Consider the following 27,483-nt stretch of genomic DNA (forward strand, 5'->3'; position numbering starts at 1 on the left):
TACTGGGACAGGGAGGTGTGGAAGCAATGCATACATATCAGAAACTTGTAGCTGCTGTGCTGCTGAACTTAAAAGCATGGAAAATTTCTAACTAATTTGATTATAAAAATATTTTTTCAGCTGTCTTGAAGCTCCAATAGCCTGGCACTTTGGACTGTAGCCCTAACAACCCTCACCTTTCTATGGCTATGAAAAGTACATCTGAACAACAGACGCATTAAATAAAGAGTTTAAATACTGTTCCCATATAATTCATAGCTTCCATTTTCATGGCACTACACTACCTTAAAGCTGCAGACAACTCATCTGCTGAATTCCTGAAAATTACTGCCGAGAAGGTATTGCCTACCCAGTATCCATTCTTATCAAGTCCCTACCATCTGGAAAACCTCTCACATTATACCACTTCATAAAGGAGACTCATCAACAGATCTGTCAAACTACCGCCCAGTTGCAATTTTATCACCACTAAGATACTAGAGAGAATCATTCACACATAAATCACAGATTACCTGCATACTAACCAATACTACCACAGCACTAATGACATTTACTAATACTGTCAACCCTCACAGAAATAACAGCAGTTACATATCCTCTGTCTTCCTAGACCTATCAAAAGCTTTTGATATGGTCTCACATAATAAACTTCTAAATGTCCTCTCAGAGCTAAACTTATGTCAATCTACCCTTGCCTGGTTTCAGGACTACCTATCTAGGTGCCAGCTAGCAGTATGTTGGCAACAAACATCATCACCCCTTCTTCCAGTGAACCTAGGAGTCCCATAAGGCTCAGTTTTAGGCCCCCTACTCTTCTCATTATTTACAAACAACCTACATACCTCAACCCCACAAGCTTCACTCATCCAATATGCAGATGATTCGACAGTGATATGTGCTGCTACTACCATGCATGACCTTTAAACATTAACCCAACAGTCCTTCATAGCAGTAGAGACCTGGCTAACAAACTCCCAATTAATTCTAAACCCCCAAAAAATAAAACTCATGAGTTTCCAACCCCCATTGTATCCACTACCATATTTAACATTGTTTCATTAAATAACACTATCTCCCGCTCACCTCACACCAAAGTACTAGGAGTCAAAAATGATTACAACATGAGATTTGACATCCACATATCTGAAACAGTAAAAAAGTACATAAAAATCTTGGAATGCTGTATAGGAACAAGCACTACTTCACAAAAAACACCAAAGCCACTAGTGCCCAATCTTACCTGAGCTCTACTCTGTTCTATGCATCGCACATGTCCACAGAATCATGAATCTCTGAGTAAGCAGAACTGGAATCTGTTATGACAAAATTGTCAGATATACTACAAACTCACCATTTAGATCACACCACTGTATAGCACTCAAACAACTCAACTGGCTAGAACTCCCCCAACTCCTTCTCTTTAACCAGTTAACTATGGCCCATAAAATCTTCTACCAGCCTGGGAAAACATCTGCCCTGCAAAAAATACTTCAACTATATGCCTCTGCAAGAACTCAATGCTCCACCAACAAACCCCCTCATTAAAATCAATACAGCCAAAAATCCAACTGGAGAATCCCTTTTCACAAATTATATAGGGAAAATCTGGAATATACTACCACATGACATTACATATACTTCAGCCCTGTCTCAATTAAAAAAAAATAGTAAAAACTCACTTATCCAATAAGTGGCTGTGCCCTTGCTCTGCTCCTGACCAAACCGTCTCTTTCAAACAATACTAATACCTCTACTACATTGATACTAACACCACGCTTACTGCAGGTCAATTAGCTGTGATGATAAACAAGAACAGTTATCCTAAAAATAACCATGCACGTCCTACACAGAAATTGTATAATGTTGTAAATGTCTCTCATTTCTCTGTTCTATGCCTGGCTGCACTTTATTTTAATTTTATGATTTCTTGCACAAAATGTTTAAGATTTCATGTTGTATTAGTCATGTTTTGCTACAACATCTACTTATTTATTTATTTAACATTTGTTAACCAGGAAAGTCTGACTTGGAACGAGCCAATTTTTAGCGGAGGCCTGGGGAGAAACACTCCAGACACGTCTTTGTAATGTGGGAGGAAATTGGACCACCCAGAGGAAACCCACACGAACGCAGGGAGGACATGCAGACTCTGTACAGAAGGCACCCAGTTTGGAATCGAACCGGAGAACTTGTATAATAACTGGTTACTTAGTTTACATATAGGTTACTGATTGCTTAAACACTGTTATCTAGTACTTGCATCAGACTATGCTGTCAACTTTATTCTAATATTGTTAAACTGTATGGTTTATGTGGAGCTTTTCTTCCTGGGCCTCTGCTGAAAAAGGACATGTGTCCAGTCTGACTTTCACAGTAATCAAATTTAAAATAAAATAAAAAAAAAATAAATGTTACTGGTTATCTTCCATTAACGCCAGACTAGTTCTAATTAGCATGCTAACTATTTGAATTGTTGAGACTCACAATGCCATACCTCTCAACCTGTTAGCACAATAAATCTGGGCAATTCCTAAAATAATGGGGGAACAAATTCCCAAAATTAGGAAGAGATTTTAAATGTTGCTCTTATAACCTTAGAAAGTTGCTTAGAATTATAGATTTTGTGTTAGCATGCATTTTATGAAGGATATAAAGTCTGAAACTCAGATGAGTGCCATTATTCATTGACTTCAATCCACAGTGATTTGCCAGAAAACCATAGGACAAACAAACAAACAAAAAAATAAGCGCCAAAAATCTGGACATTGTGTAAAAATCTGGACAGCTGAGAGGTGTGCACAATTATGACTCCTGTAATGTGGAGAATGAATTAATGAAAATGTGGACTTACACATATTAAGTCTGCAATTGTTATTTCTTGGAATATTCCCTTTTCTCTAAGGTATGGTAGTCGTGGCGGTGGTACTATAGAGGTACAAGAGGTGTGGGGGCTTGCTCCCATAGCTGGGGATTCAGTGGAGCTTGCCCTCGTACAAGAACAAGTTTAAAGGATTAAAGTAATGCTCTATACTCATTCTTCTTCTTGTGTATTTTCAATGTTTTTTTGGTATTTCAAGACATGGCAATGACAGTCCAGCCATTTCAGTAAGGAACAAATTAGCACATCCTCTGAAATTTCTACTCTTGTCTATAATCTGATGTTAGAATCTTGCAAAATATCTAACCCTAACTTAGCTAGTCAAGTAAGAAGTAGACTAAATTGTGTAACAACTATGTTTAGTATATGGTCAAAGGTAAAGTAGGATATGAAGCTGCATGGGGAAAAGCAGCTGTGTACTATTTAGTTCTACCACTTAGGTGAACCCAAAGATCATGCACAGTCTTCTGTCAGCATCTACAAACATTATATCACACTTTAGGGGATTAATAACTGAAAAACAGCAATCAATAAAACTGAGTTCATAAAACTATACACTTGATATAATATTACAGATTTGTCAAGGCAGTTATTCATTTTATCAAAATTATTAGACCCTTTGAATACACAGAAAATAATCTGTCTGGAAATCTGAACTATACCTCAAAGGGCAACCACGAAGCACAACTATGAAATAATAACCAGTCAACAACTCAAATTGAACAGCATTAAGGGCCAGCCTCCCGTGCATAGTCAAAACATTCAATCACACTGTTGGTGAACTGAATTTGTGATAGTATCAAAAGAAGGGAAGGGAAGGAAAGGAGAGTGGATAGAGGTCTGTTCTCTTTACCTAAAGGGAGGACATGGAAGACTCAGACTCACTGTTTCTGTACCCTCTAATGAAGCCTAATGAGCAGGCATGGCCAATGGATGCACAAAGTTCAACAGTACATGAAGGTGTACTATGACAGTATGTATCACTGCATGCATAATCAGAGTGGAATACATGTAAAAGGTTACTGATACCAAGGCTGGACTCTCTTCCCAGTGACCCATTAAATCCAAGATTTCCTAAGGCTCAGTGACTGACACCGAACTTACCTGAGGGGCAAAAGAGGATGCTTTCTCTTCTGTCCCTGCTATGCCTCCATGAGTGACAATGCATGCAACCCTTGGCATGCCATGGGCATGGGGGTTCTTTTGCTGTGCAGTGCCTCCAACAAATCATTGTAAGAATAAAAATTGAACAGTGCAAATATTGGCTTTGATAATATTGTTAGATAATAGACTGGTGAATTCTGGCTCAAATAAATAGCTCTGTTAAGAGCTTAATGATGTTGGCCTCTATCAAGAGACCCTTGACATCTTGCTTTTTAAGACTCACGGAGGAGTGCCTACTGGATAAAGCACCTTTTCAAGTCTTGGTCGTCAGCTATAGTCTACAATCAAGGTATACGTAACTGATAAAATATAGCTTCTGAAATGTTTTTTTACATACACCTTGACACTAGACCTTAGCTTAATCTCTAGCCCCTCCTTCTTATATCATTCCTCTAACCCCTCTAATCCTATAGCAGCAACTGAGCTATAGCATGCAGAATGTACTCAGTGAGTTACATCTTAGTAAACAGAGTTTAGCTCTGCATATCTTCATTTTTTATTTGAGCTGTAAAAATCAGATTTTCTTTCTCTTTGCAGTAACACTGGCATAACTCTTTAAGTCTCTTCTTGCACCCACCAACAGGCTTGTTTTGGCACATGTAATGAATGCAGATGTTAAATATCATCTGAGTCACAGCTACATGAAATTTGTGTTGGGAACCCATTGCAGTCTCCTTCGTCACAGCTAAAACCCAAAGTTAGGAGGATCTCTGCCTCTGGTGGGAGAATATTATTTGCTATACCTTTTGTAGGCCTTTTGCAGAGAATATGCAACACTGCCAGAATTTCTGGCTCATTTCAATTATTCATTCATTTATCGTGTAAACAAAATAGCCTGAATAAGCTTTATAAACGTATAAATGCATTAAAAATAAAGTTACATTATGGGCACTTTCAAATACTGCATTTATAATCACATCACAGATTCAGCTATATATCACATTGCAAGTCAATATTATTGTTATATGTAAGGTAACATAGGCAAATTTTCATACCAGTCATTTAGAGGTGTAGAACTTTCAGATGCAGCCAATAATTATCATTATACAAGCGGAAGTCAGTCATCTCAAACTGACCCAGCAGATTGTAGATTATAAAGACGTTCTACTGTGATATAACATGAAAAAAAGTAAAGATAGAGGTGTAGTCTAAAAATACTGCACTACATACAATTTGTAAGCAACCCATTAGTCAGGTTTTCATCACTTTAAAATATATCACTAGATAATCTATTGTTTAACAAATAATGCAGCAGTAAGTTAAAACTTGTTTCTAGGTTTTTGGTATGTTTTACTCAATATCGAAATTATACTTAAATATATAAAATATTTTAGGTTACGTAAAAAGTCTGGTTTTAAGGTTGGATGATTAGCAATACTCTTAAAGACTTCAAATAGGTAGTTCGATCAGGCTGCCATATAGGGTTACCACCTGTCCCACTTTGCGAGGGATAGTCCCTCTTTGGGCAGTTGTGTCCTGACCAAAAATATTAAAAATGGCAAATGTCCTGAGATTGTAGGACATAATTATGTCCCATATTTTATGTAATAGTTGCATAAAATAGTTATTTCTGTACCTAAAATATCTAAATGTTACAAGAAACAGAATAAGCAACTAAACTGCTACAAGAATAAGCTTTTATTTAGGCAATAAAGTAAAGTTCTATCCTTTGTACTGACCATGGGTATGTGTTGGCCTGTAAAATCTGATGTGTGTCCAGAAAATGTCCCACTTTGGCCATTTGAAAAGGTGGCAACCCTACTGCCGTACTGGTATATATACTTGGAGTTTCTTTTATAATTTAATCATTAGCCATTTCTGAAAGCACACAGATTACTCTGCCAAGGCACCGAATACTGCTTTTGCTTTTCATAATGATGTGAAACAATGCTGTGTGCACTGCAACAGACATGATATGTAATACCAGCTACACTTTCACAACAGTGGCTCCTAAATTGCAGTAGTTCTTTTTTGGGCTGCATGCTTAGTAATATGTAACTCAATAGGTTTTTAAAAGTAAAAAAACTGCTTTCAGATACAGTGAGTAACACATCCCAGTATGTAATAGGGTGCTAAAATACTATTTAGAGTTCTCCAACTAGCTATCTAAGATACCAATGCACTGAATGAAATGGTATCAATTAAAGAGAGAATGCAGGTGGAGAAGATCCACATACTTTACAGAGATACTTGCAAAGCTGTCGTAGAGGTAGGGATAAAATAATATAGTATCAACTGCAGGATGGCTTACACTTATGATTATCCGCTGAATAAAAGTGTGGTTCTGTTGCTTACACTGCTCACACCACTCTGCCTTTTCAGTGTGAAACTTGTACTCCATAATCTTTATATATCACTTTTACTCAGGAGATAGCATATAACTTTAATCTCAGTCTTGATTTGTTTTCCCTTAGATGAGCTTCATTACATGAATTAATTAATTTCTGATTCCTTCCTAAACAGCCTATGGTGCCCTGCATGCCCAGTACAAAAAACATAGAGAGGATATTCTCAGACGTATTCAAGGACTCTTAACCAAATTAGCAGACAAGATACAAGTACTCAAGGGCAGTCAGAGCACTTCTTCTCTCAATAGGAACAGGAAGCAATCAATCCCCACCTCTCACCAAAAGGACTGAAATCTCAGCTTGGGGCACACTACTAGCAAGGCATTTTAACTGTAATACACAACTGTTTCCTTCCGTCATGGGTTCCTGCTGGCAACAAGCTTAAATTAACTGCCTCTGAAAAAAAGAAATGCAAAGTTACATAATCTATTCAGAAATGTAATGTATTTTATAAATAGTTTCTTTCACATCAGTGTCAGAAAGTAAGAGTATACCTAATGTTAAGGTATGGGAAGAAATTTAAATAATATATATTTTTTTTATATTAAAACTTCACAGTACCACTCCAAGACAAGCTGCCAGATATAATTAGAAACCGCAAACTCTTACATTTTAAACTGTTTTAGTGGAGTCTAGTTTTGTACGGTGCATCTCGTATAAAGTAGTCTCCCAAAACTAAAGCAAAGTGCAGAAGAAAGTTCTTTCTATCATCAAATTCCTCCGTACTGCCTTTGCTTTTGCCCATCTACCCATCAGAAACAAACTAATAAAAGTTATACATATAATAGGTAACACTCAAAAAAAAATCTTTTAAGCACAAATAGAAAGGATACACAAAGTCTGGGTATTAAGCATAAGCAGATGAAACCTCTTTGCAATATGTCTGTGCTGAGAACCTACAGTGGCCAGGAATGCAATCCCCAAAATTATTTAAGCAGTGCTAAGCCATAAGTTAGGCAGGCCTTCTGCTCAGTACTGCGCACCTAGTTTTCCAGTAGGGATGTGGCATTTTGTACAGACTACAGTGATGCACACTGGTTTACTGCTCTAACTGCCCTTTACAACGAAATTAGATTTTACAATGCATCCTATAGATGTATTAAATAAAAAATCTTTACATGACCATATTGTAAACTACTCAGCAACAATCAGCCTGATATCTCTGCACTATTATAAGTGCATTTCAAAGAATGTCCGATTACCTGAGACTTAGCAGATACCACAGAAATCATAGAAGCCTTATTATCTGAAAGAGGGAGATGACCAATTAAATTCTTTATGTTATCATAAGAAGCCAGAAAAATCTTAAAATGTGTATCTGACAATTCACAATTCAGGAAAACAGGGTAGAAGAAAAAACGTTTTTAACAAACTTATCCAAAACCTTTTCCATTTTGTCAAAAGGGGCGAGGCTGGCTGCTGAGAGCAGCTTAGTGGAAGCTGACTTTGAACAGGAAATTACATCAGGATTTCCCGTATATTTAGAAAAAAAAGAAACGTATGGGGCAGGGGCTACTATACAAATGATCAGACTTTTTATGAGCAGATGTATCACTGTCAGGAAAAGGGCAGACTGCCAAAAAGGCACTGGCTAGAGATGATGGAACAGGAGGAATAGGTTGAGCTTGAGGAAACTAACTGTAATAATTATAAGATCCTTGTTAAGATTTAGATACATCTTTTTGTTCCCCTCATTTTGCCAACAGGATTAGAAAAAAATATTCTTCAATACTGGAATCTGAGAAAAGGTTCTATTCACAATCAGAATCTCCACTCTGTTGTAAAATATGAAAAAGAGTCCCACTCAAAACACTCATCATTCAAAGACTGAAATGTTCTCTACAATCCCTTTGCTAAACCCAGCCAGTTATCTACTTCAGAACAGGAAAATTGTCTGGACTTATGCTTTCTCCTCAGAGAAGGAGAGGTTCAATAGATGAACCCCCCACCCCCACCCTTGGGGAGAGGCTCCTCAGTGTGGTATAGTAAAGGAGCATCCCTGCAAGGCTGTTTTCTCTTCCCTAGCAAAGGCAACTGCACAGCTGCAGAGGATATGCCTAACTCTGGACCATGGTGGCATCTCAAGAAAGAACAACAATGGGACCAGATGAAAAAGAAGGTCAGTCTGAGGAAAAAACTGGTGGCCACAGCAGAGTTACTCATCAGCAGCTTAGACAAGCAGGAAACTGGATTAAAAAATGGATACTTCCAAACAACATTTTACTTCTTGCAACTCGGGCAAAGATAAATATCATTTTAGGTCCATGCCCTAGCTATGACAGGAATCCCGCAAGTGTATAGCGGAGCCAAGAAGACTCAGTGGAACCTTATGTCTAAAAATGTAGTTGCTCCAGTGATCTTCCAGGGGGATTGCTAAACAGATGTAGAGAACTTTTGCTCATCTTGCTCAGCCCTTGATGCTCCCATACTGGCTGGTAAGCATTTGCTAAACAGGAAAAACATTTAAAGGAAATGTGTTTTCATTCTATCTGATGAGACAGAAAGCGTACTATTTCTTATGTAACTTCCAAGAAAATATGACTGTCAACTTCTACACAGGCAGCATGAGTGGAACTTCTTTATGCTGATGATTCATGACATCCATTTATTTTAGAAAAGTATTTTAATCCTTAGCCCAGATGAAGTCGAACAATCCAGAATTTTTTTCACATCCACTAAACAGCCTTTCATGTGACTGGACGTACATACGAGAAACAGGTGTTACAGAAGAGTGTCAAATACACCTCTAAAGCAACAGATTGTTAATAGAAGAGGAGTTTGTGAGGAGAAACATAACCACTCTATTTTTTTGTCTTTTTTCAAAATCTCTTTGGAAAGAGGTTCTCAGTCAGTTAAGAATTTTAACTTCTGACAAAATCTCTTATAAGCTAAAAGACTAAGAAGATTACTTGAGTTTCAATCCCTCTTCTTAAGGAATGCAAACTGAAATATTTGGATGTGTAGAAAGAGGCCTATCTAGCAGAAATCACAACATTATTACTCTTCTTTACAGATGAGAGCTGGCCAACACCCTGAATGGCAGGATATCCATTGACATACAGTAAATACACTGGCAATGAGGGATTCAGTGTCAAATGATCCTTTGACACAGAAAGCCTGTGAAAGTTCTCAGTTGGCTAAGCTTACAGCTCATCGGAAATGTCAAAAATTATGTATAACAACCTCCTAAGGATAGTACAGTTGTGCAAATTCATACCATAACAGTACATATCTTCTTCATTGTTGCTGTATTCTAAACAGAATGGATCTCCAGCCCAGGGCACACTGACACTCTGCCAGTATACCAAAGCCTAACAATACTGTATATGCCATACATGACATCTATGCTCCCCACAAATAATGTAATGCATAAAAGGGGACAACAGACACATCTATCCAGAAATGAATTGCCCCAGAAGAGAGCAGTCTCCATAGGACAAAGGAATCCGTGCATATCCAGAAGGAAATAATGCAGAATAAAAAGAGTAAACCCTCAGCCAGAAGGGAATTAAAAAAAAAAAACAGAAAAAAAAAGAGGTGGGGGGATTAGTGGGAGGGAGCAAATACTGCAACAGGGAAGAGAAAGACATCTACTGTTATGGTAAGCTTTTACACAACTGCAGTATGTCCTTCTATGTCACTATTGCAATATTCTAAGCAGAAAAGATTGTTAAGAAGCTCAAGAAACAGAATGGGAGGTGGAAGGCTGAGAACAGCCCTCAACAAACCAATATAAAATGGTTCTAGCAAAACCTGCTCTGGCCCTAGAAATCATAGCCAAGTTAAGCCAACTTATAATACTTAGCAAAGGTAAGCACTGAAGACCAAGTAGCAGCTTCAAGGATAGAATTGGTGTCCATCCCCTTGAAGAAGGCACCAGAAGAGGTAACAGCCCTAGTGGAATGAGCTCTAACAGAAGTAGAAGAAATTTGCCATGAAAAGTATAAGAAAAGAAAATGGCCTTAGATATCCAGGAGAACATTTGCTTTGAAACAGCCAAACCCAAGGTGACCAATGGCCCCAGTTTTTCTAGGACAGTCCCAGTTTGGAAGTCTCTGTCCCGGAATCCCAAACACTGTCTTTGGGACACAGAAATGTCCCAGTTTAGACTGCTCAATCTGAATGATGACCTGGCTTCCCAGGGTGACTAATCCCTCTACTTTCCCATCCTAAGCAGCTCTAGGGACTATGCAATTTTTCAGGGATGCCATTGGGTATGGGGTAAGGTCAGATGCCTTCGTCCTGGCATGATCCTTTCAGGCCCTGCCACCATCAGTCAGTCACGCCCTCAACTTCCATAATGGGAGTTCTGCTTGACCCCTCTCACCTAGGCAGGAGCTCTCCAGGCCCTACACCCATCTGCCTGGTGCTCCCATATTGACTTCTGTCTAGGGCAAACTCTACTGTCCTCCCCTTCGACCTGGCCAAGAGACCTTCCCCAGCCGGGGCCCCACCATGTCAGGCAACTCCGTTGCCTGCATGTCTCCTGCAGGCTACCAAATCATGCCGGATCTTTCATGCCCTCAGACCCTATCAGGGGAGCTTCCCTCAGATCATGTCTGCTCCTCTGGAACTCCCCTTGGCTGCTAAGGGGCAGATCCTCTCTCATGAAGGCTTCAGAGTCCCCCTGGTTTTCTATCCAGAGCAGCTCTGGGGACTTTGAGATTTTTCAAAGATGCTGTCAGTTATGGGGTGAAGTTGGATGCCTTTGCCCCAGCAGGAGCTCTCCAGGCCCCTCTGCCATCCACCTTGGTGCTTTCTCAAGGACTTCCATCATGGTGGGCTGTGGATGGCTCTGCTGCTGTCCGCCCTAGTGCTAGCTTAAGGACTTCCATTGTGGGGAGCTCTGCCTGACCCCCCTCACCCAGGCAAGAGCTTGCCCAGTCCTGCCACTATCTGCCTCTCTCCCCCCTTCTAGACTTCCATCCCAGAGGGGGCATGGTCCATACCCCCTCACCCAGACAAGAGCTGTCCTGTACCAGTCACTTTCCACACCTCTCTCTCCCTTCCAGACTTCCAACGGGAATGACCCCCTCTGGGGCACCACTTCTACACAGGAAAGAGAGCTCTTTTCCAGGGTTACATATCTCCTAACTGCTGCCAAATCATGCAATGTCATGCACGCTCGAGGATCTTCCCAGCCTCATGGAACTCTGCTGGGCCACAAAGCCTCAGATAGTCCCTTATCCAGACATCTGTGACACTGGTTCTCCACTTTGCCTTGCACCTAGGGCTTTCAAACTTGCAGGGGAGATGGCCCTGGGTCCTCCCATCTCTGCACTTTATGCGGCACACCTCAGTCTCTCACCCATCAGTGCCAAGTGCTGACGAATGTGCATCACTTCAAGCCTCCTGGCATGTGGCCTTTTGCCTCCTGGGTGGTGCTATTCACAGAGTGGCATTCCCACAGTGCCTGGTGAAGGATGAGAGGCCAACCTGCCTGCCCCAGTGCGAGATGACATGGCTGCCCTATCTCCACTCCCATGGGGGCTGGGAGAATGGGATTGCAGAACTGGCTTCCCGGGGTGGCCCTGAAGTGTCCCAGTTTAGGTCCTGTAACAAAATGATCACCTTGGCCAAACCCAATGTCCTCAGATGAAAGGAAACAAAAAGCTGATCTGACTTATACATGGCCTTAGTTTTATCCAAATAGTACCTGAGCTGTCTGTGGAAATCAAATGTATGCAGGACCCTCTTACTAGCAGACTGAGGAGAAGGGAAAAAGGAAGGGAGTTGTACTGACTGATTTAAGGACAACTTATTTATTACATTGGGCATAAAAGAAGAATAAGTACAAAGGGACACCATGTCCCTGTGAAAAAACAAAACAGGAGAAATGGGCATAAGGGCCTGGAACTCAGAAAACCTCCGAGCAGAAGTAAAAGCCAGCAACAAAACAGTCTTCCAAGTACAGTTATGCAAAGAAGCAGAATCTGCAGGCTCAAAAGGATTCTGAATCAATTTTTCCAAAACAAAATTAAGGTCTCAAGGAGGAGAAATTGTTTTTTTTGAAGGTCTAATATGCAGGACACCTTTAAAAAATTGTTTGACCTCAACACGAGAAGCCATTGGAGACTTCAAAGGCAGACAAGCAGAAATGGCTAACAAATGGGCCTTCACAGAAGTATAGGCCAAGCCAGACTGGAGCAACTCACACAAATAAGTGAGGACCACAGGGACACCCACTGAAAAAGGGTCCTGGTTACAAGCATGGCACCAGACAGAATTTTTTTTCCATTTGGACATATAAGATTTTCTACTTCATGGTTTCCTTGCCTCCTATAAAACCCTGAGCACATTCTTAGAAAGGAGGTGCCTGAAAGGGATCAGCACCCTATCAGTGACAGTGCCAGTTGAAGAGTGGACATGTGAAGATGGATGAGAGACTCCTTGGCCTGTGTGAGGAGATCCAACTGATGAGTTAACCTGTGGTGACTGTCACTGGACAGATGCATTAAGAAGGGGAACCAGTGTGGATTTGTCCAGATGAGAGTCACTAGCAAAATTTCTGGATGACTCTTGGAAGTAGAGTAAGAGGACAAAAAGCATAAAGAAACATTCCCTTCCAAGGAAAATAAAGGGCATCCATCTTCTATGCCAGATGGCATGGCACTCTGAAAGAAAACAGAGGAAGCTGCCTGTACAGAGGTGAGGCAAAATGATCTACCTGAGGAATATTCCACCAATGGAAAATGTCCAGAAACATGTCTCTTGTGAAGCATCCATTCATGAGCCTGTGTTTTGGATCTGCTCAGAGACAATGCCACTAGATAGTGCTTTGAAGGAATGTATACTGCCTGAAAAGTTAATTGATAACAGAGAGTCATCTCCCAAGCCTGAAAAACCATCCTGCAGAGGAGGTAAGATTTTTTACACCCCTACTTGTTGACATACCACATCACTGTAGTGTTGTCTGTATACACATTCATGGGACCTGGAGAGAACATGGGGTGAAAAGCCTGAAGGGCCAGATTCAGAGCCCTCATCTCTTGCATGTTGACATGCTATTACTTCTGATGGGGGGACAGAGACCCTGAACTTTCAGGTGACCAAAAGAAACCCCCCACCCCATGTCTGAGGAATCAGTGAACAGTTCTTGAGAAGGGACTGCAGGATGAAAGTGTCGGCCTAGGTTGAGAATGAGCTGTTGAATCCACTACTTGAATTCCTTCTTTAGATAGGGGAGGAGAGGTACACTGAAATTCAGAGTGACAATGCTGTAGCCAAACTGACTTGAGGTACCACTGAAGCTTCTGCATATGCAATCTAGTAAGAGGGAGCACTGGAATAGAAGAGGCCATGAATCCCAGGACACATAGAAACTCACTGGCTGCCATGGCAGTCAGAGGAGGAAGAAAAGACTGAAAGAAGGCTGTCAATGACAAGGCTTTTGGAGGTGGAAGAGAGGCCTACACTGGCACTGTCTGAATACTGCATCCCAGATACACATTATCCTGACAGGCAGTTAGGAGGACTTTTGGAATTTGATAGTGAACCCCAGACTTTAAAGAGGAGAGATGGTAAACTCCAGATCCTGTACAAGGTTACTGGAAAAAGGCACTTGATGCAACAGGTCACCCAGATAAAGAAACAATCTGAATACCTTGGACCCTGGAGAAAGCAATCACATTAGCTAGGCATTTTGTGAATAACCCTGGGGTAGTAGAGAGACCAAAGGGCAAAGCAGAGATCTGAAAACAAAAGGAAGACACACAGAAACAGAAACATAAAAACTGAAATATGAATAGGGATATGAAAGTGAGCATCTTTCAAATCCAAAGACACCAGAAAAGAGTGGGATAGTAAAGCAAAAAAACAGGGTTTGAAGAGTAAGCATCCAAAAAAGAAGGGATTTTGACAAAGGCGTTGAGCAGGGAGAGATCCAGAAAAGGCCTCCAAGTGCTCTATTTTCAAGGAACTAGAAGCATCCTAGAATACAAACCTTTTTCTTCTTGGGAAGGGGGACAGGTTGAATAGTTCCTCACATCACCAGGGACCCTAGAACCTCCAGAAAATGAGGAAGCTGCAAAAGAGGAGGTTGAGTAATCCCTGAAAAAGGAGGGAGGGACTTCCATACCATGAAGTAACCCTGAAGTATGATAGAAAGAACCAAAGAGTCTGATGTTATGAGACAGTAATTTGGAAGAGAAAGGGAAAGCTGAATGCACAAGGGAACCTGGTCTAAGAGAAGGCAGGGATGTGTATCATCAAAGAGAAGCAGTCTTCTCAGATAAAGGAGGCTTCTGGCCCACAGAAATCTAAGAAGCCTTAGCAGAGTGGGCCTGCCTACCATCCTTCTTTCCCTTGCAGGCCTGGTGGGGTTACCTGCAAACAAAAGCAGATCTAGAAGATAATTCCTCTGGAACTTAGGGAAAGGAAAGAGAACAATATGTCTAATGTCCTGTAAGGCTTTGACTTTCTCTTGAAGAGACATAAACAGGTCAGCAGCAGTCCGATAAAGATGTTTATTATCCAAAGGAGCCTACAACAAGTTGGTTTTAATGTCCTCAGGCAGAGACTGGAGACAAACCCAAGAATAATGCCTCATAACAGACCCAAAAGCTATAGCCCTGGAAGAGGGATCAGCAGCATCATAGCTACACTTAACAGCGAGCCACATGAGAAGTAGAATCTAAAATAGATAACGCAGAGGATTGCAGAATCAGGAAAGTCAGAAATAACCTGACAAGCCAGAGCAATCAAGGCCAGAGCATACCTGGTCATGTGGGGCTGGTAATTAACAGCCCAAAAGGTCAAAGTAGAAGCAGTGTAAACTTTCTTACCAATTCTCTCTATTGCCCTACTATCCTTATCAGAAGGCAAAAGTTTAGAAGAGGGCAAGAGCTTACAAGGTTTGTCAGAAGAGACTGACACCACAGCAGGATCAGCAGAAGGATATTTAAATTAAAAATTGCAATCCTCAGGAACCCTATAGAACCTCTCAGGTTTCTTAGGAGCAGGCAACTGAGAATCAGGAGACGTAGAAGCAGCAATGAAAGTTTCTAATAAGGCAGCCAACACAGGAGGAACTGCTGATGATTTAGGAGTATCCACCTGCTGTAACTTATAATATCTTCTCTGAATATCAGACACTTAAGAATATTCCCATTTAAAATATTCCATCATCCTAGCAATTATGTTCCCAAAGGACAATTCCTCAAAAGGAGACTAAGGGTTAACAGACTCCTCATCAGAAATACAAGCCAAAGGTGAAGGCATCTGTGAAGAAAAGGTCAAAGGCCCCTCATCAGACACAGAATACTCATCCTAGGAATCCATTTCCATATGCCATTTAGAAGAGACAGAGGTCCGAGAAGAAGCAGGTACTGAAACCCCAAGAGGAGGCTTCAAAGACATCTGGGCAGAAAATAAACCCTGAGTAAACGCTTGCCATTCCCTTTGAGGATCCTTAGGACAAACCAAAACTTCATTCATTTTTTTGTCTTTTCTTGGAAGGGACATCATCCATAACAAATAAGGTTCCGACACTTGGCAAAATTCAATAACAGAACAGGGAACCTCCTCCCTGACCAACATCTGCAGAACCCCTCTTAGACCATCTGTGATAATCAACTGCGGTTCTCTCTTGACATCCTGAGCAGATGCCTGCAAAGCCTCAGAGGACATGCAAAAAGATGGATCCATGGCAGCCTCCAACTGGGTCATGGCAGAGGAATCTGATGTAGATGCCAAACAACCTACAGAGCTATTATCTTGTACTAGATGGATGTCTGGTGGAGACTGGACAGCTAAAGAATCCAGCCAAGACTTCTTGGCCTTCTTCTTATCTAGTGGAAGTATCTTGGGGTGAAATGAATCTGCTATGGTACCCCAGGCTAACTGTTTAAGCTGTTGGTTTTCAAGATAAATGGCCTGATAAGACAGTAAGACAAATGGCTTCTGAGTGTCTTGGGCACAAATGCCTTACAGATACTACAAGAGGTATGATCGTGGGAACCACCCAAACAGAAAAGACACTTTTCATGATGATCCTTATGGGGAATTTGCTTCACACAGACATTTTCCCTTCTTGGATGACTTGAACTCTAGGCAGCAAAATAAAATATAAGATCAAGAAAAGAAAAAAAAAAAAAACAACGGGGCACTTAATCTGGTGGCTTGGTATTCAGCACAGTAACAAGGCATTCAGACCGACTATCAATAATGGCATTTGAACTAGTGGCAAAGAAGTTCTAGGTAGCTACACCTGTATATCCTTTTTATATCCTACGTTATGTGCGGGGAGGCTAGGTGTGATGTATGACACATAAAAGATCATTAGGCTTTGGCATGCTGACTGAGCATCAGACTGCCCTGGGTGGGAGATCCCTTCTGTTTAGAATAGTGCAACAGTGATATAGAAGGACATTAAATGCTAGAAACTGAAATGGTATTTGACAGGTCTCCTTACATTTTAGATACCTGTAGCAAAAGAGACAAATGTCTTTCCTAGATGGGAAGTAGAGGCCATAAGACTGGGGGGGGGGGATCAGCAGTGTAGACAAAGTCAAAAAGTGATTCAATTATGGAATCACACATTCTCTTATTGTCAAAAAAATTACTATATATAGAAGAGGAACCCTACCACTGAAGCTCTTAGAGAACCATTACCTTCAGAAAGATCAAATATACTCAATACTTCACCTGGAAAATAAATAGGAAAGATGTCTATTTGTTTTTCCTTTTTTGAACTTCCTACATGTGAATCCCTCAGGGAGTACCAATAAATGGAAAGGACAGTTACTTCAGAAGACCTGGCAGAAGGAAAAAGATTTACATTCATGCACCAGGACTAGACAGTACAGACATAAAGGCATCTGTTCTGTTTGCCCATATTTGACCTATCTACATTTTCAAAATGTTATGCTCATCTCTTGACTTTATACATCTTCAATCACTGAAACAGATGGAAAGTTAAAAGTAATATGGTTTTAATTAAATAAATAAAATAGGATATTTTTTAATTTTCTTCATACATTACCCACTTACTAGAAACGGGTGCCTAGTTGCAGAGATGCCCTGAGAAGACTGTCTCATTATATATTTGTCTCTGCTTAGAGTCACAAAGTAAACAAAGGAGAATGACGAAAAGAGTAAGCGATTCCCCGGGATGAAGCTCATTAATACTTCATTGTCTTAATCCTCAATGTTAAACAGAAAAATAATAATCTGGATCATGGTAAGTGGGAAATGACTGGAAAGAACTGATGGAATCTGTGCTGGGCCTCCCTCTAAGCATTCTCTTTTTGATGACAAAATGATTTAACATGGAAAGCCTATCCTAATTAAACTACTTCTGAACTCTGCCAGGTGATATCCCCTAAAAGAGAGATGTTTAAATGAATAACTGTGTGCCGGATATTAATGTCTTGAAGAAGAAAATACATTTTAGAATTAATGAAAGCAGCACAATACAATAGACTGGGTAAACAAAATCTGTGGAAAAATATTCACAAAACATAGAAAATGATTGACAAAAACAAAAACAAAATGAAATCAAGCTGGTAACATGTTTGATGTAAGAATAAGAATTTAATGAAATAATTAAGGAAAGCAAACTGAAACATTTCAATGTGTAAAAAGAGGCTTATCTAGCAGAAAACAAAACACTTTGAATCCCCTTTACAGATGACAGCTGATACCTTGAATAGAGTAATGCATACATTTCTAAAACTCAGATTTCTGCAAGGACCTAGACAGCATGAAGGCACTTAACCTGGCAGCCACTAGAAATGTGGTAGGTTTACATCAGTATCTGTCAGGAAGACAGAGTAATGTTAACTAGCATGGCTGTCATAAAAGGTGTGACACAGGAGAAAAATGTGAACTTTTAAATGACTTTATGGAATTAAAGTCCATGTCAGTAACATTTTTCTGAAAATGAGATGTGCCAGTATACACAATGTGAAGAAGAAATGTAGAACGTTCAAAGGCAGTGCAAATGGAGTATTTAACCATACAAGATATTACGACGATGTATGGAATGCTTTTTTGTCAAGAGTTTGCTTTTGCAAATTACAGTGGATTTCCAAAATAAGTGAGAAATTCATAAAATAATTTTAGAAACTGTGCTTTTGGATCAGTAGTACAAACACTTTATCTAATAGGTAAGGAAATTTGCCAACTATCCTTATTTACCCTTAATTATGTACGACCATAGCTGGTTCAACTGAAGTAGAGGCTATAGAAATAACCGGGGTTCAAACAGCTGCATGGAGAGGTAGGAATGAGTAGAAGATAGCAAACAATAACTATCCTAGGGTGAGAGAAGTGTTTACTTTTAAAGAAGAGCATCATCTGGCAGAGATTTACAATCTAGTCCCAAAAGAATGTGTCTCCAGCTCAGCAAATGTGAAGAAAGCATAATTTAAGAAGTGACAGAGTACAATTATCAGGACACTAGAGGCAAGCAGGTGCCAGTGGAGTCAGTATTTTGGTGAATTACAGGCTAACATTCAGGAACTCAGCATCCATGGAGAATTACAAACTTCAATGAGAAAATCGCTATATCCTTATTGGATATGGATGACTTCAGTTAGTGCTCACCTCTCTTCTCCCACAACACCAACAAGAAAGCACTGTCAATAAATGGATAATTACCCCTGGAAACAAAGGACCACCCCATGGAGTGATACTACACTCGGTAAAATAGCTTATTTGTGGAAGCATCATACAAATGCTTTCACAGCAAAGGGACTACATGATACCCATTCAAAAAAAACACTCTTCCATACCCTACACATAACAATTCACTCCAAGAGAAGATTACTGCATACAGAATTCCATTATCTCATTCATCCCAAAATTTCCCCTGCATTGTGCTCCAACATTATATCTGTAATTCGGTCTCAGTCTCTACTCCTCCTCCCCTCCATTACCCTCTCTTCTTTCTCCCTTCTCATAACCTCTTCTGTGTACCTTATCCTAACTCCTCCCTTCTCTTCCACTCTCCTCCTCCTCCCACTGTCATTATCACATACTTTTCCACAGAAATTGTAAAAGGACAAATGGCTTCCTATATGTTATTTGATTACTGATGTGATACGACTTTATACTACTAACTATTATCTGTATATCTTACTTAACAATATGTCCTCTGACATTTGATCTTTAATTTACAATGTATACTTCATGTTACATTACAGGTATGTGAGAAAAGTAGTATAACGTAAATCATAATGCTGAACACAAAATCCTGAAATATCAAAATGTTGACATGTTACAATGTTGAACTTAAAACACCTACTAATAACATACATCTACTACATACATACATACATAAACTGCTCCAGCACACAATCAGTCAACAAATAATATCACCTCCTGTCAGAGTAAAACTCATATTGAAATGTAACATGCATCTTTTCTTTTTTTTTTTAGGGGGGGGGGGCAAGTCCAGCCAATTTTTTTTTTTAACATTTTAACATTATCCACTCAGTAATACAAGATGCAATATATATTGCTTTTAAGTAAGTTGATATGGACCCTTACATGTTTCATTTTATTGAACATTGCATTCCAATTGTACGCCTTTCATAGCTCCACAATCAATCTGAAAATGAAACATCTGTATCAATGTTCTACTCCAGTTAACAAATAATAAATTAATGAATAAATGAATAAATAAATAAACAGATAAAGAAACTGCAGAAGAAGTAGGTCGAAAGAGATGGTTAAGCTGATAGGCACAACAATTATATGTTGCAACGAAAGTGAAGAATTAAAAAAGGCAAAATGATGAGAGTTGTTACTGAAGTATAAACACTCTACATTCCACAATACAAATTAATACTACCTCTAAGAACTCCTGCTTTATCACAACCATATAACAAGGCAATTACCTTGGTTACTCTCTGAGATTCCTGTTGTATCCTTGGACCTAAACGCTGCTTTGCCAGTGAAACTTTGGTTTTCAAGTTACTCCAACGGCCAGGCATTGCTGTATATAGCTTCTCACTCTCAACAGGAAGCTTCATGCTATATTTTTCCAACAGAATGACGGTCTTCTGCATAACAGCAAACTGGACATCCATCTCTGACTGCTTTGCAGACACCTTCAGTTACAAAAATTAATCAAGTTATGTTGAACACATTAATTTCAGTTGGGTAGACAAAGTCATATTCATTTTACATCAGTTAAAAAGGAAAACATAATTTCTTAAATATTACATATTTTTTAAATAGCTCTGTATTGTTTAATTATCTTTTTCTTGTATGAAAGTACAGTTGTGTAAAATCTTATCATAACAGTAGATGCCTTCTCTTCACTGTTGCATTATTCTTTACATAAGTGATCTCTTGCCAAGGATAGCTCAACATCCGGTCAGCATACCAAAGCCTTTAGATTTTATAGATGCCGTACGTAACACATACACTCCCCGCATGAAGTGTAGGATATAAAGGTGATGTACAAATGGAAAGACTCAGAACTGAATTGCCTCAGGAAGAAAAGAATACTCTCAGGGACAAAGGAGAATATTTAGTACATCCAAAAGGAAAAAGGACAGAAGGAAAAAGGAAGTAAGTGCCCCTCATTTAGAAGGACAAAAAAAAAGCACAGAGAAAAAAGCTAGGAAAAAGGGTGAAGGAGGGAGGCAGTGAATACTGCAACAGTGAAGTGAAAGACATCTACAGTTATGGTAATATTTTACACAAATGTGCTATGTCTGTCCATATCACTGTTGCAGTATTTTTTAAAAATAAGGGAGTGTACAAGATCTAATAAGAAACTTTATAAAGGAAGGCACAGAAAAGGCCTCAACAAACCAATTCAAAATAGCCCTGGCAAAACCTGCCCTGGCCCTGGAAACAACATCCAATTTATAATGTGTAAAGCCTCAAGGATGGAATTGGTGTCCAAACCCTTGAAAAAGGCACCAGAGGAGGCAACTGCCTTTGTTGAATGTACCTTTACAAAGGAAGAAAGGAGCTTGCCATGAAAAGAACAACAAAGATATGGCCTTAGAAATCCAGGATGAGAGAGAATGCTTGAAAACAGCCAAACCCAAAGTCCTGGGAAGAAAAGAAACAAAAACCTGCTCAGACATACAAACTGTCTTTATTTTATCCAAATAATACCTGAGCTGTCTATGCAGATGAAATTTGTAGAGAACCTTCTGACTGGCACACTGTGAAGAAAGAAAAAGGAAGGATGGTGAATAGCCTGATTCAGGGACAAATCATTAACCACCTTGGGCATAAAAGAAAGACTATTGTGAAGAGACACCCTGTCTCTGTGAAAAACTCAAAAATGAGAAATTGTCATTGCAACATTCCCTCTCTGAGCCAGTAATCAAGGACCCTGAATGCTCACCACTAGCACTGAAGAGGGACACTCATTTGGAGCAAAAATAGATACACACAGTATTTCCAGATGTAGGTCTCTGCATCAAGCACAACTTCCCTTAAGAGCACACAGGGAATATACTCAGTCTGGGGTATGGATTTCTCTCTCTGTCTCCCTCTAGGTCCATAAGAAGACTCCCCACTGGCACACCTATAGAACCAATTCCTCATTGGAGTGTCCAAGCCAAGTCCTCCAGCACCATCTCTGTGAACGCAGTACTATGTGTACCTGCTCAGAGCAGCTGACACACAAACTCTTTGAGACTTGATTTTCACACACACACACACACACACACACACACACACACACACACACTCACACACACACACACACACACACACACACACACACACACACACACACACTCACACACACACTCACACACACTCACACACACTCACACACACACACACACACACACACACACACACACACACACACACACACAAGCACACCCTGGGAAAGGCTGGCACAGATTTAATAGCTATGCCCCCTTCTGCCCAGGCTATAAGGTAGTTACTGCCACCAGCTCTTCAAAGCCAGCTACTCTAAGACTCTTACAAAGGTACCCAATTATACTGAGTGAAATTAATATTAATACAAATTATAGTGTTTGAGCAATGCACTAAGCCTTCCAGGAGTGGCCACAGAGTCACCTAATAGATATGAGTACTCTCAAAGGTTAAAATATTCTCTATAGGACCAGCCACAATAATAAGTTTAAATATATTTAATAACAAATAATAAAAGAGCATGAAAATATTAAATATCGGTTTACAATAAACACCAGAATTCCAATCACAGGAAATATTAAAAATAACACAGATTACTACATTCTCACAGATACAGAAAAACAGTACTTAGCTCATCTCACTATATTTTCCTGACTGATCTAAACAATTGCTGTTCCCTAGTTCACTTACTAGAGTGAGGCAAGATTAAGTGAGTGAGAGATCCTTCTTTGTCAGGTTACAAAAAACAGACTGCTCTGAGACCTTAGTCTCATGTAGTATTAAAACATAATTTTTGTGATGGATTACTGAATGACATCACATACATCTGGTCATATGAACTCTGGTTCTCATACTACCCCCATTCCTAACAAATGACCTAGAATATCACATATATGTGTTACTATACACACAGATAGAGTTTTGCTAAGCTCTGTTACAGCTTCTGGAAGTCATAAAACCATAAAACAGGTCCACTCTTCCTACAGCAGCTAATAAACCACTCTGTGGCATAGACATTTCATCTCTGGCTACAGTCAAAACTGTAAGATACAATCTTTATGGCCTTTTTCAATGTTAACTGGACTGAAATTAACCTCTTCTCTTCAAGTATCCTATTTACAAGAATACAGTCTGATATAAATGTGTATTTCTTTTCTGTCCAGCAGGATACACTGCTGATACATTTTTAACACAAGCAACATTACAAATACATTTTCAACAGAAGCATCTGTACAAATCAGTTTGATATACAAATGACATATAATTCTTTACAAAATTCCAGCTAGCTGTGCTGGCATATGTTATACATCCCCTGCCCTACTTCACCTGGCACAGCTGGAAATACCTCACATTGACATATATCTCCCCCTTTGAAGACTTAAGCTAGTTTTTCAAATGACCCTTGAGAAACGTTGCTTGACAGAAATGAGCCTGTCTGGGAATACATTATCCTATACCCTGTCTTGCGAGCCCACCTGCACTGGCATTGCTGCCGCCACTATGGTGCTGCACTTTCATATGATATGCCTGCAACCCTAGGCTCCACCTTAGTCACTGGCATTTTGCTGGCTAGCTCGATGTTGCCAAAGATCCCCTCAGACTCCTCCTGCCATCCATTGCAAATACTCAACACCAGGGGCTCCATATTATGGTAAGGCTTCAGCATGTTAACATCGTACAGTTTGTGCCCCTGCCTCCTGCCTAGCAGCCCTAGCATGTAGTTAATATCACTGACCTTCCTTAACACTATGAAGGGTCCCTCCAAAGCTGCCTGCAGCTTACTGTGCCTGACAGGAATGAGAACCATAACCTGCTGTCTCACAGTATACTCTCGAGCTCAAGCATTCTTGTCATACCAGACCTTTTTCTTCTGTTGGGCTCCTGCCAGGTTCTCCTGGGCCAAGCCCATGAGCTCCCTAAGCCTTGCCCTGAAGTTTAGAACATATGCCACAACAAACTCCTTGTGGGATTCATACTCATCCTCCCACTCATCATGAATCAAATCTAAAGGCCCTCTCACCCTATGCCCACACAGCAACTCAAAGGGTGAAAAAACTTGGGTATTCCTGGGGTACCTCTCTGTATGCAAACAGTAGATGGGGCAAAATTTTGTCCCACTCTCTCTCTTAAAATGGTCTGTAAATGCCTGTAGCATGGTCTTTAGTGTAGAGTTTAACCAATCCACAAGACCATTAGTCTGGGAATGGGCAGGGGGTAAACTTTAGGTGCTTCACCCCACAGCACTTCCAGAGACAAGCCAGCAGGTCTGAAATGAAACTGACACCTCTGTCAGTCAGTATTTCTCTCAGAAAACCCACCCTGTTGAAAATCTCTAACAAGGCATTTGCCACCTTTTCTGCCTTGATGGAGGACAGACCCACCACCTCAGGTTATCTAGTAGTATAATTTTCTACTACCAGGATATACTTCTTCCTTGTGGAACTTGGGGCACACAGAGGCCCCACAACATCCATATCTATCCTCTGAAACATCCCCTCAATCACAGGAAAAGCTATCAAAGGAGATTTGACCTTCTCTCCCACCTTGCCTACTTTCTGGCACTGCTCACAGGCCCTGTAGTACCCTGTTACATCCATTGCAATCCCAGGACAGTAAAGGTTCTGCATATCACATCTTTTGGTATGCCTTATGCCCATATGACCTGCAAAAGGAATGTCAGGCGCTATTGCTAGAAGTGCCAGAAAGTAGGCTCTGGCCACTACCAACTGCTTTATTACCTCGATTAGACATATTCCACAAACTGAGAACCACAACCAAAAAAATGAGTGGACCCGAGCCACAGAAGTCAACCAAATGAGTTTAATGGCACCAAATCCAACAAACAAAGTGTAAGCGCTTTCGTCAGAGTGTATCATAGACTTCCTCAGAAACATTTAAATTCAACCAAGTATAACATTTAAATACCCCACCTCAAGGTCACATGATACCCCTAATTGCTCAATTAATACAACAAACAATCCTTAAAGACACACACACACACACACACACACATATATATATATATATATATATATACACACAAATACACCACTTAAAAGCAAATTACTCTATACTAAAATTATTCATAATAAACAAATAATTATTACATAAAAAATTCATTACATAAAATATGTTCATTGAATGACATTCATTAAGTAAAAACACTTCCAAAAATTCTCCCTGTGTATACAAAAACCTGGATTTCCCAACAGTTTTTTGTATACACAGGGGGAATTTTTGGAAGTGTTTTTATTTAATGAATGTAATTAATTTTTATGTAATAATTATTTGTTTATTATAAATAATTTTAGTATAGTATACTTTGCTTTTAAGTGGTGTATTTGTGTATATATATGTCTTTAAGGATTGTTTGTTGTATTAATTGAGCAATTAGGGGTATTGTGACCTTGAGGTGGGGTATTTAAATGTTATACTTGGTTGAATTTAAATGTTTCTGAGGAAGTCTATGATACGCTCTGACAAAAGCGCTTAAACTTTGTTTTTTTGTTGGATTTGGTGGCATTAAACTCGTTTGTTTGACCTCTGTGGCTTGGGTCCACTCATTATTTTGGTTGTGGTTCTCAGTTTGTGGAATATGTCTACTCGAGGTAATAAAGCAGTTGGTAGTGGTCACTAATTTTTTTGGTTGTGCTTTATTACCTCACCCTCTAGCCCTCCTTCACGGGGTACACTCTTTATACAGCAACCCTTTGTTCCAGTATATAGACTTCCCTTTTCCTTGAGAATCCAGTGCCTCCCTAGCTATCTCTCTAAAGCCTCTTAGTGCAGGGTCCGAGAACTGAGCCTGGCTCAACTCTATTTTTGTGATCCTTCCCAGCTCCACTTCCACAGGTAGTCTGATATCCTCTGAAAGCAGTGCCTTACTGTCAGCCTGGGTACTACCACTCACCTCTGCCCTTGCAGTCACTCTGTCCAAGGAAATATCAGTACCTACTAGCAACTGTAGCCCACCGTTCAGGGTCACTGTTACCAGCCCTGGCTTCAGGTGTTGGGTTTGTCTGGGTCTCCCCCAGGCTACCAGACCCACATGACTGTCTCTAAGTCTGACTGCGTGTAACTGCATGCACACAAGGTACTGCATTATCAAAATCCTTCCCTATCATGACATCTGCAGGCATATCCTCAAACACGCCTACCTGCTTGCTTCCTTTTCTACCCTCCCAGTCAAGATGAACCATGGCCAAAGCCATTTGGAATGGTGCCCCTCCTAAAGCTCTGATGGCACTGGGCTGCCCAAGCAAGTAATGCTCCTCTTTAACCACTGCATGTTTCACAATGGTTATGTCAGAGGCTGTCTATCTCTTAGCAGTGACCTGCTTTCCATCACTAAGATCGGATATAAACTCTGGTGATAGTTTGGTACCTCTGTTGTCTCCAGTAAACTTACCACTGGCACACTGTTATTCCCACTTGCTGGCTCCCCCACCTTTTCTTCCCCACATTGCTTCCATGGACATCTATATGATACATGGCCTCACTGGTTACATTTAAAACATTTAACCCTTGATCCTGGCCGTGTACTGAAATAGTGGCTTCCCCAGTTAATGGTGGACTCTGTTGGGGTGGTTTAGGCTGCCCACCATGGGTTCCCTTATATCCATGTGCACTACCAGTAATCCCCTTCCTGTGTAGTGATGCTTTGTATGCTAAGTAGAGACCCCCCCTCTCCCTTTTTCCCCATCTCATCTGCAGAGTTGCACTCCCGGTCTGGTCTACCAACCAGATTCTCATGTCCTCAGGCAAAGTGCTAAGGGTTGTTCCTTCACCAAAAGGTCTGCCAGCCCTTCAAAAGTGGTGACCTGACACCCACTCACCCATATATGAAAATAAGTGCTTAACCCAGCAATATAATCACACACACTTTCATCTACCTTGTGTTTATGCTCACAAAACGTTTTCCTGTAAGCTTTAGGTGTTAACTTAAAGCATTCTAGCACAGAATGTTGGACTTTACCATAATTTAAGCAATCAATATCAGACAATTTAGAAACAGCAGTTACAGCTTTACCATGGAGTAAGGGGGTCAGGAACCATACTAGAGCCGTTGGTCAACAATATACTGTTTACATACTCTTTCAAATATACAAATAGAACTAACAAAATTATCAATTTCTGTAAATTGTGGAAGAAATGTATTAACCTTTATTGCTTCTGGGGTTTGATTATTCCCTTCCCCATTACCTCCAAGACCCTGGCAAAGAGTCAGCATCTCACTCTCATGTTGACTCTGCTTCTCATTTTCTTCAGCCTCCAAATGTCGCAGTCTTTCATTTTCTTCAGCCTCCAAATTCTGCAATCTCTCTAATGATTCTAATTCCAAACAACTGGCCTCCACTTCAAGTGTCTTCAACTCCAGATGGATTTTTAAGTCCTCTGAGGAAAAGGTGAACTGTTCTGCTTCTGAGGGCTACAAATTCTCATCAGCAGACTGGTTATCCTCATGGTTGCTGGTCTGAGATGTAACTAAGGCTGAAATCATTTTCTGTTTAGTCA

At 40.2% G+C, this 27,483-nt stretch overlaps 1 protein-coding gene across 1 annotated transcript in view; it reads right to left on the reverse strand.

Annotated features, from left to right (window-relative positions):
* Window positions 1–27,483, reverse strand: part of LOC122787923 (dynein beta chain, flagellar outer arm-like) — a 5,188,001-nt gene that overhangs the window by 3,902,792 nt on the left and 1,257,726 nt on the right. The window contains exon 30 of the mRNA XM_044054850.1: window positions 20,232–20,444. Coding sequence (XP_043910785.1) covers window positions 20,232–20,444 — 213 coding nt within the window. The remainder of the gene's footprint in view (window positions 1–20,231; window positions 20,445–27,483) is intronic.

This window comes from Protopterus annectens, chromosome 13.part0 (assembly GCF_019279795.1).
Source record: "Protopterus annectens isolate FY-2018-M chromosome 13.part0, PAN1.0, whole genome shotgun sequence".
Lineage (NCBI taxonomy): Eukaryota > Metazoa > Chordata > Ceratodontiformes > Protopteridae > Protopterus > Protopterus annectens.